The sequence below is a fragment of the Coregonus clupeaformis genome, chromosome 9 (assembly GCF_020615455.1).
Source record: "Coregonus clupeaformis isolate EN_2021a chromosome 9, ASM2061545v1, whole genome shotgun sequence".
Classification (NCBI taxonomy): Eukaryota; Metazoa; Chordata; class Actinopteri; order Salmoniformes; family Salmonidae; genus Coregonus; species Coregonus clupeaformis.
Window position 1 is genome coordinate 5,269,972 of NC_059200.1, and position 11,161 is coordinate 5,281,132.

Genomic DNA, 11,161 nt, shown 5'->3' on the forward strand with positions numbered 1-11,161 from the left:
CATTTAGTATCATATATTACCCTACAATAGGTTACGTTATTAATGGAATAGCGGTCGTACAATATCATATAGGATGTATAGTATCATACATGTTATCCGGTCGTACAATATCATAGCCAACATCTGTTTACTGTGAAAGGGATGAAAATATGCACAAATATAATTCATGAAACTATTCCCAGACAACGGGTAACACAGTTATGACGCTGGGAAAAAACGATTGAAATATACAAATGTTTATTTATTAAAACGTTTTCTGAACTTTCTAATTTTTCTAAAATGCACTTAGAATAACTTTCAGGCAAGACAAGACTGATTGTATATCTATGATGATGCCCTGTATGTATAAAGACGATCCCAGGGAAATATTAATCTCAAGATAATGGAGTGTGGTCTTTTAACAATTGTGACTGTTGTCATGGCAGGTGGAGGTGTGACCAGCTTTGGACAGGTACAGTCTTCCATCAGGACACACACACACTTCATACAGCTGCTCCCCAGGACTTCCTCTCTCTCCCTCTCCACTCAGAGGTAACCTGGGCAGCTGCACCCTCTCAGCATCCAGAATCAACTGCAGAAAGAGGGGAAAATAATATGATGCTCTACTCATTATTTGTTTGAGCATATGAAATAAAAGAAGACAGTTGTTTAGTTTTAGTTAACAATAAGAAATATATTTGGAAACACTTTGCATTACAGTGTCCTTATTCCAATGCAAATTCATTCGTAAACAGTGTATTAAGTATTGTAATCAAGATACTGAAGTAAAAAGTGTTGCCATGTGTGCTATCCTAGATTTAGTCGTGCTACCCCCAGCCTCTTCTTACCACTCCGTCCATAGAGAGTAGAGAGATGTCCATGCTGGACACGGCCTGGCCGCTTCCGGACACTGCCTTGATGTGGACTCCCTTTGGAGCATCCAGGTGGAGGGAACGGGTGGGGGCTTCTAGCCTGACCCCACAGAAAGACAGAGTATACAGTAAAGAATATTGGATAATAAGAGAATGGACACAAGTGGTACATTTACACTTAGAAGGCTGAATCGGACATTAATTATTTGCATTTACAACGATAAGCCTATAGGTAGCAGCAAATCCATACATTACCAGTTAAGCACTTTTATTTATTTATTACTTTTTAGCACTTTTTCTCCTGAATTTCGTGAAATCCAATTGGTAGTTACAGTCTTGTCCCATCGCTGCAACTCCCGTACGGACTCCGGAGAGGCGAAGGTCGAGAGCCATACGTCCTCCGAAACACGATCTCGCTAAGACGCACTGCTTCTTGACACACTGCTCGCTTAACCCGGAATCCAGCCGCACCGATGTGTCGGAGGAAACACCGTACAACTAGCGACCGTGCCAGCGTGCATGCGCCCGGCCCGCCACAGGAGTCGCTAGAGCGCGATTGGACAAGGACATCCCGGCCGGCTAAAACCCTCCCCTAAAAGACCCGGACGACGCTGGGTCAATTGTGCGTCGCCTCATCGGTCTCCCGGTCGCGGCCGGCTGCGACACTGCCCGGAATCGAACCCGGGTCTGTAGTGACGCCTCAAGCACTGCATGATAACATGACTAAATTAATTTAGTCATGTTATCAATTCGAATTCAGAACATATTTGAGTTTCATTTGTTGGAAATCGGCAGAGGCTGAAAGAACTGTGGACAAATCCACTGTGGGTTTTCACCAAGCAATATGAGCCAATGATGGATATTTATGCACATCATCTCCAAGCTGTTGCTATGAGACCCCTGGATCCATCCAAATCAGAAATTAGCATACTACCTATTTGATACCGCTTATCTTAATTAAATATGTAAATTAGATTAGCTTATTTCCACAAAAGCATCTCTTTACATTGACAGTAAAGCCCCTGAATACATAAGTCCCCACTTATAGGTCTGCCCACTCATGTACACAAGAGAAGAGGAGGTCTCTACTCTCACCCACTGGCAGTACATGTAGTGTGTGGCATTAGGATTAGGATTCATTAAGGTAGGACACTTTGTATGCTGAGGGAGAGAGAGTGAGCAGAGCGCTGTGCATTCTGAGGGCCACACACTGGGGGAACCAAGCTGGAGGGAGAGATAACAATGTCACAGGAAACACACACTGCTCAGAACCCCAGAGCATGGGACTGTTGTGCCTGTTTCATCTGTGCTGCAGCTTTCACTCCACCAATGCGGACGCTGCTGTTGATGGGACATTTATATTGAGGCGAGAAGATGTCTGGGAAATGTTGCCCTGTTGTGTGATACATACGGTAACTGTAAAACGACTAATTCTGTTTAATCATTGTGTTGTTTACCCAAGGTGGGATTATATCTGTCACAAAAAATGGAGACAAAATGATCAAAAATCTATTTTAACAATACAAGAAAAGCAAAGGCCTCTCTCCCCTATGATCAGATAAAAACTGCCATTAGGTGTCAAAGTTACCTCAAGTCCTTGGAAGGCTCTGCCCTGACCAGGGATGTCTCTATGGAATGTTCACACTGTGCACCATCAGACCCTGTAGAATGTAGGAGCACTGCCCAGTTTAGATTCTGTTCTTATAGTGACATCATGTGAATCAGTATGCAGATACTGTATGTATTACCATATCCCTGACAGTTACATCAGACAAAACTAGCATAGGATGTTTCATGATTCAACAAAGTTGGACTGTCTCTCTGAATAGTGTGAAATGTCCACATACCTGTAATGGTTAGCTTTTCCGCTCCAACAACTACCTGTTCTGTACCAGCAGAAAATAGCAATTTCCCAGTGCTCGTCATTACCTCAAAATGTTGTCCTACACTTTCCATGGACTGTGGACCTAAATAAAAAATTATATTACCAAAGCGATTAAAACACAGTAGACATTTACACTTAAGTGATTGGATGCACACAGTGGGTTGAGTTCAAATGTTACCTACACATCTACCCACACAGCAATAACTGTGTGGAGAGTGTTTTGATGCAGCAGAACAGCTATTTTCTATTTCCCACATACACATACAGTAGGTAGTGGGAGATGTGAGTTAACCCCAATATTTAAAAACACTTAATGATTCTGAAATGAAAGGTGCTTCATAAATGGAAATCTATTGAGTTGCCTAATGAGGGTCATTACCGAAAAACGTATTTCACTCATACAAGTGAGGCATATAGTACATGGAGAGGACACAGCCATTTTAAAGAGCATTGAGCATGAATACATTAAGTTGGGAGATAATGAATATTGACATCTGCTCTCACCCTCATTATATTATAACCCATAACAGTCTAAGCCCTGTCTAAGCTGGGGGAGGAGGGTTCTTCTAAGCTATATGGAATTGTTTTAAGAAGGTCATACCAAGGATAATTTTTCTATTTCATTTAGAATTAAGACCCCTTGAAGTATCTCCAAAATATATTTAAAATAATATTTTATGAAAAATCACTGCTATTAGCCTATAAAAAACATATTAAATAACATATCCACTACATGGACCAACAGATAGTACCCCCCAAAAAATGTAAAGGAAGTTTGTTCTGAAGTGTCTGTCATATAACTGAGAGATACACTATATATACAAAAGTATGTGGACATCCCTTCAAATGAGTGGATTCAGGAATGTCAGCCACACCCGTTGCTGACAGGTGTATAAAATTGAGCACACAGCCATGCAATCTCCATAGAGAAACATTGGCAGTAGAATGGCCTTACTGAAGAGCTTAGAGTCACTGAGCTCTTCAGTAAGGCCATTCTACTGCCATTGTTTCAACGTGGCACCGTCATAGGATGCCACCTTTCCAACAAGTCAGTTAGTCAAATTTCTGCCCTGCTAGAGCTGCCCCGGTCAACTGTAAGTGCTGTTATTGTGAAGTGGAACGGTCTAGGAGCAACAACAGCTCAACCGCGAAGTGGTAGGCCACACAAGCTCACAGAACGGGACCGCTGAGTGCTGAAGCACGTAGCACGTAAAAATCGTCTGTCCTCGGTTGCAACACTCACTACCAAGTTCCAAACTGCCTCTGGAAGCAACGTCAGCACAAGAACTGTTCGTCGGGAGCTTCATGAAATAGGTTTCCATGGCCGAGCAGCCGCACACAAGCCTAAGATAACCATACGCAATGCCAAGCGTTGCCTGGAGTGGTATAAAGCGTGCCACCATTGGACTCTGGAGCAGTGGAAACGCGTTCTCTGGAGTGATTAATCACGCTTCACCATCTGGCAGTCTGACAGACGAATCTGGGTTTGGCGGATGCCTGCCCGAATGCATAGTGCCAACTGTAAAGTTTGGTGGATGAAGAATAATGGTCTGGGGATGTTTTTCATGGTTCGGGCAAGGCCCCTTAGTTCCAGTGAAGGGAAATCTTAACGCTACAGCATAAAATTACAGTCTAGACGATTCTGTGCTTCCATCTTTGTGGCAACAGTTTGCAGAAGGCCCTTTCTTGTTTCAGCATGACAATGCCCCCGTAAACAAAGCGATACAGAAAGGTTTGTCGAGCTCGGTGTGGTAGAACTTGACTGGCCTGCACAGAGCCCTGACCTCAACCCCATCAAACACCTTTGGTATGAATTGGAACGCTGACTGCGAGCCTTTACTTTTTTCCAATCTTCCTCTGTCCAGTATCTGTGTTCTTTTGCCCATCTTAATCTTTTATTTTGATTGGCCAGTCTGAGATATGGCTTTTTCTTTGCAACTCTGCCTAGAAGGTCAGCATCCCGGAGTCGCCTCTTCACTATTGACGTTGAGACTGATGTTTTGCGGGTACTATTTAATGAAGCTGCCAGTTGAGGACCTGTGAGGCGTATGTTTCTCAAACTAGACACTCTAATGTATTTGTCCTCTTGCTCAGTTGTGCACTGGGGCCTCCCACTCCTCTTTCTATTCTGGTTAGAGCCAGTTTGTGCTGTTCTGTGAAGGGAGTAGTACACAGCGTTGTACGAGATCTTCAGTTTCTTGGTAATTTCTCGCATGGAATAGCCTTCATTTCTCAGAACAAGAATAGACTGACGAGTTTCAGAAGAAAGTTATTTGTTTCTGGCCATTTTGATTCTGTAATCGAACCCACAATTGCTGATGCTCCAGATACTCAACTAGTCTAAAGAACTGCTTCTTTAATCAGCACAACAGTTTTCAGCTGTGCTAACATAATTGCAAAAGGGTTTTCTAATGATCAATTAGCCTTTTTAAATGATAAACTTGGATTAGCAAACACAACGTGCCAGTGAAACACAGGACTGATGGTTGCTGATCATGGGCCTCTGTACGCCTATGTAGATATTCCATAAAAAATCAGCCGTTTCCAGCTACAATAGCCATTAACAATGTCTACACTGTATTTCGGATCAATTTGATGTTATTTTAATGGACAAAAAAATTGCTTTTCTTTCAAAAACAAGGACATTTCTAAGTGACCCCAAACTTTTGAACGGTAGTGTATATATATATTTATATTCTTTTTTTTTTTTACATGTACAGTACCAGTCAAAAGTTTGGACACACCTACTGATTCAAGTATTTTTCTTTATTTTTACTATATTCTACATTGTAGGATAATAGTGAAGACATCAAAACTATGAAATAACACATATGGAATCATGTAGTAACCAAAAAAGTGTTAAACAAATCAAAATATATTTTATATTTGATTTTCTTCAAAGTAGCCACCCTTTGCCTTGATGACAGCTTTGCACACGTTTGGCATTCTCTCAACCAGCTTCACCTGGAATGCTTTTCCAACAGTCTTGAAGGAGTTCCCACATATGCTGAGTACTTGTTGGCTGCTTTTCCTTCACTCTGCGGTCCAACTCATCCCAAACCATGTCCATTGGGTTGAGGTAGGGTGACTGTGGAGGCCAAGTCATCTGATGCAGCACTCCATCACTCTCCTTCTTGGTCAAATAGCCCTTACACAGCCTGGAGGTGTGTTGGGTCATTGTCCTGTTGAAAAACAAATGATTGTCCCACTAAGCGCAAACCAGATGGGATGGCATATCGCTGCAGAATACTGTGGTAGCCATGCTGGTTAAGTGTGCCTTGAATTCTAAATAAATCACAGCAGTATCACCAGCAAAACACCCCCAAACCATCACAACTCTTCCTCCATGCATCCCGGTGGGAACCACACATGCGGAGATCATCCATTCACCTACTCTGCGTCTCACAAAGACACGGCAGTTGGAACCAAAAATCTCAAATTTGGACTCATCAGACCAAAGGACAGATTTCCACCGGTCTAATGTCCATTGCTCGTGTTTCTTGGCCCAAGCAAGTCTCTTCTTCTTATTGGTGTCCTTTAGCAGTGGTTTCTTTGCAGCAATTCAACCATGAAGGCCTGATTCACGCAGTCTCCTCTGAACAGTTGATGTTGAGATGTGTCTGTTACTTGAACTCTGTGAAGCATTTATTTGGGCTGCAATTTCTGAGGCTGGTAACTCTAATGAACTTATCCTCTGCAGCAGAGGTAACTCTGGGTCTTCCTTTCCTGTGGCGGACCTCATGAGAGCCAGTTTCATCATAGCGCTTGATGGTTTTTGCGTCTGCACTTGAAGAAACTTTCAAAGTTCTTGAAATTGTCCGTATTGACTGACCTTCATGTCTTAAAGTAATGATGGACTGTCGTTTCTCTTTGCTTATTTGAGCTGTTCTTGCCATAATATGGACTTGGTCTTTTACCAAATAGGGCTATCTTCTGTATACCTTGTCACAACACAACTGATTGGCTCAAACGCATTAAGAAGGAAAGAAATTACACAAATTAACTTTTAAGAAGGCACACCTGTTAATTGAAATGCATTCCAGGTGACTACCTCATGAAGCTGGTTGAGAGAATGCCAAGAGTGTGTAAAGCTGTCATCAAGGCAAAGGGTGGCTATTTGAAGAAAATCAAATATAAAATATATGGACTTTTTTGGATACTACATGATTCCATATGTGTTATTTCATAGTTGTGATGTCTTCACTATTATTCTACAATGTAAAAATTGTAAATAATAAAGAAAAACCCTTTAATGAGTGTGTCCAAACTTTTTACAGGTACTGTATAAATGTTTTCTCTAAATAAGCTTTGTTGTACAATTAAAGGTAAAATACACTGCATTTAAAACAGTCAGCAATAATCAAAAGTCAGAGCTTGTGAAATGATTTTTTAGCACTTTTTTGGTTACTACATGATTCCATATGTGTTATTTAATATTTTTTATTTCATTGATGTCTTCACTATTATTCTACAATGTAGAAAATAGTAAAATTAAAGAAAAACCCTGGAATGAGTAGGTGTGTCCAAACTTTTGACTGGTACTGTATATAAAAATGTGAGCCCATAAACTGAGAATAATATATTTCAGGGCTCATGTGGAGGCATCCCATCCATGGCATTTTGATTACATTAAAGCCATCCTTTCTGATTATTCAGAGTTGCCTCTAGCTTTTGTTGATATCGCCATTTCTTATAAATCCATTTAGAAGTCCAGTAGGTCTGCATCTTATCAGTGCCACAGAGAAGCTAATAGATACATCAGCATGAGTTCAGTACACAGTCATTTATTAAACATCAAAAGTGTAATTTAAAAATACTTGTTCTGGATTTGATTCCTTGGAAGCACCTTTTGAGTCATAATAGCCCTATATAATTTACATCAAATTCTTAATAAAGATGTAGCTAACAAAGATGGACTCTTACCCAGGGTAAGGCTACCTAACACAACTCCTTTCCCATTGCAGGCTTGGAGCGTGACATTCTGGGACTCAGAGTGGATAAGAAGGGAGGTGTCCTGTGAAGCAAGAGAACAGTGTTTGAGTGTAGTGTCACTCTGATGAGAGGGGTATACTACAATGAAAACTAAATCTACTCAGGGTTTTCTAAAGCTAGCCAGCTTCAGTTAGCTTCACATTCCAGCTCAGGCTTCATTCATTTAAGGTGATACGGCCTCAGCAGAAGGCTGGGCATTCATACTTCTTAATCTTTGCGGAGCAGCGCAGAGCTGTTGTGAAGGAAGTTGTCAAGGAAGTGAGTTTGTGTTTATACATGACCTCCAGTCCCACCTACTGTCAACCAATCATGTCAATGCGGAGCTATACGGAGCCCTCTGCATTGTTACAAAATTTGGCCGGCGCATGGCGATGCAGTACGGAGCTCAATTTGGCCTCTGCATGCCTCTGAAGGCTCCAAAATTGCATCACACCGTCCATACGGCGCCTCCGACCATATTTTCGGATCAAGCAAAAATTGGCTTTTACTAGCTAGTCGAATGCCAAATTCTTAATTGAGACAATGCTGAAACATCTATCCATGCACGAGTCAGCGCCACATTTTTATTTGTGGCGAAATCAAAAATGAAATAAAGGTTATCTTGCCAATCCGACTCCTTTCAATAAAATAATTTAATAAAAAGTCGTACAAAAGTTTTACTGTGGATGAAGTTTCAATGTGATAAGTATTTTAATGTTACTATCTTTTTTACACCAAAAACATTTGATTAATAAAATATTTAATCCATGGTGAAAGGGATGATGATGCAATCTTTGCAAGAGGTAGGGAATATGATTTAATTGGTCCTCAACTCAAGGCTCAGACACTTAATTCAGGATAAGTGGAGTTAGCCTGTCCAGGAGAAGGTTAGTTCTGAAAGATTTGTTTGCCACAGAAATGTACCTGGCTAAAAAGTAAGCCACTTTCATGGTACCGGTAATCCCGAGTTGAACTCAGAGTTGACTAAATGTACCTTGCTAACTCCTCAAACCACATAAGTAGTATAGGGCTCTGATCAGAACATTGAGGGAAACAGGAGGACATGTACATGTTCGATGTAAACAACTTGAATTAGTTTACCTGTTTGGAGTGTATTTCTTGGGCGTAGAGAGAGAAGAGGAACTCGGACACTCCATCAAGCCTCACCCGATCTGATGTTATTCTCAGCTGCCCCATTCCTTCCTGAAACAGTCAGGAGGAAATCAACTTTTAATACAAACTTTTATACAAACTCTGTTTGCTCATTCTTTCTCTTGTACTATGCTGATATTCTCCTCCAGAAGAGTTAAAGTTATGTTATCGTACCTCTGAAGTGTTTTGTGAGACTGCCGACATGCCTCAATGGTCTTTAATTAGACAAAGGTGTACAAATTAGGTCCCTGTTTCATTATAGATAAAACCTATTTCAAGATAGGCTATATCATCCAGGATGTCCAGTAATAAGCAACTGTCACTGATAAATACTGAACTGTGCAAACTATACAGAGCATGTACTCTGTGTGAATCTCAAAAGTATTTAACTTCCATTCCATGCATCCTCTTTCCTGGCCACCTCCTCAAAATGTCAGAGGGAACCTCATAGGAGGTGAGAAGAGAGGAATCAAGAAAATACTACTGAGATGCACTCACTGTGTTGAGACAGGTGACCCTGAGGATCCAGATGGTCAGGGCAATGTTGACCAGCAGGGTGGAGAGCAGGAGAAGCACCAGCAGGTAGAGGCAGCACTTCCTCCAGCCATAGATTCCCTGCCTGTGGTCATCATACTGCTCCTCTGTGTCCGGGCCTTCAGCACCCTCTGCTGGTGGGGGGTATTGCTGCAAAACCATCAGCTGAGGAGGACAGTTATAGCACGGATGCAGAATAGGCTACCTACAACCTTGGGGAACATAGCAGAAATATAGAGCATCACAATGAAAAAGGTTCATACAACATGTTATGTGTACAAGTCATACAAGTTTGAAGTAAAGATGCAATAATGTGCTGCTATATGTGTGACCACATTGCATTGAAGTCATGTAATCTGCTGTTGCATTACTTTATTTAGATAAAAAAATGATTATACAGTACCTTGTTTAGAAACTTGTCAGAAAGCTGAATGCTTCAAAAGTGGTGGGAGTGAAATTATCCTTTTGAGCAGAAGTCCAGTCAATTTGAATCTTGGATGTTTAGAAGCCTTTAATTTATGGCATTTCTTCAGTATGATGAAATTATTTTTAGAGTGGATATGAGACCCAAAAGCCTAAATGTATTTGTGAACTGTGCATTTCTCAATCTATACATAACATGCTTTAAATGAGGGATGGGATCAAGATGAGATGAAAATTATAAATTTGCCTCCAAAAGGGTGAACAGCACTGAACACTAATGAGATCTTTTTGTGAAGAACCCCTTAAAAAGAAAAAAAAGGAGCTCCTCTGCTAAATCTCCCCAGTAATTACATGTCAGTTCAGTTCCTGTTCAAAGCATCCTAATGAGCTGTTCAGTATTCCCCCACTGACACAGGGGAACAATATATGGGAATAAGTGGTGTTATGGTTAAAAATAAATATTCCGTAACATAACTTTAAACGATTGCTGGTTTTTACATCATCTGACTCATGTTCAGGGGATGTATTGCACATTTGTATACCATAGCAAAAAAAATTGTTCTGATCTTGAAATAACATATGCTACTTAAAAATAAATTTCATTTATAGGACATGCAAGATGCAACATGATAAATAATAGGGCAGAATCTTCAGACTACTAGCTTGTTCATAAACCAATGACAGACAAATCAATGACAATAAGCATCTCTTACCCAAGTCCTTTGCAGAGGCAATGGGGATTTTGTGTGGAGCTCAGACCGTCCATGGACCTGGCATTTACCAGCAAGATGCCATGAATCACGCTTCGAATCGGCACTGACTGAGTGATGCTTGGCATCCTCCTCATGAGGATTTTAGCTCGCTCTCCTGCATCATATGGTCTACATTAGGAACCCACATTTCTCTGCCAGCCTCACTTCTCTATTCTCTTTGTTCAGCCTGAATTATGGGCTACCTATGGGTATCCATTGGAGGTGAAAAACCATGTCATTATTCTCTGTCCCAAACCTTTTTGCAGAGTACTAGAAAAAAAGGCCCAGTCAGGTATATGAGGTAAACGAGCTTCAACGCCATACAACACTCCTTCCGTAGCCTTCAACTGCTCTTAAACACTAGTAAAACTAAATGCATGCTCTTCAACCGAACGCTGCTTGCACCCGCCCACCCGACTAGAATCACTACTCTCGGCGGGTCTGACCTAGAGTATGTGGACAACTACAAATACCTTCGTGTCTGGTTAGACTGTAAACTCTCCTTCCAGACTCACATTAAGCATCTCCAATCAAAAGTTAGATCTAGAATCGGCTTCCTATTTCGCAACAAAGCCTCCTTCACTCATGCTGCC

At 41.2% G+C, this 11,161-nt stretch overlaps 1 protein-coding gene across 2 annotated transcripts; it reads right to left on the minus strand.

Annotated features, from left to right (window-relative positions):
- Positions 1–220: 220 nt before the first annotated feature.
- LOC121574337 (gamma-sarcoglycan-like) lies at positions 221–10,904 on the minus strand. 2 transcript variants are annotated; one of them, XM_041886953.1, is made up of 8 exons: positions 10,530–10,904; positions 9,358–9,605; positions 8,809–8,910; positions 7,660–7,750; positions 2,699–2,818; positions 2,440–2,512; positions 828–951; positions 221–571 (listed from the first exon to the last, which is right to left on the minus strand). In XM_041886953.1, the coding sequence occupies exons 2-8, from the start codon at positions 9,553–9,555 to the stop codon at positions 398–400; spliced, it is 882 nt and encodes a 293-aa protein (XP_041742887.1). In that variant the 5' UTR covers positions 9,556–9,605; positions 10,530–10,904; the 3' UTR covers positions 221–397. The 2 variants fall into 2 exon arrangements, with proteins under 2 accessions (XP_041742887.1, XP_045078640.1); XM_045222705.1 differs by having other exon boundaries at positions 9,797–10,904.
- Between the last annotated feature and the right edge of the window lie 257 nt (positions 10,905–11,161).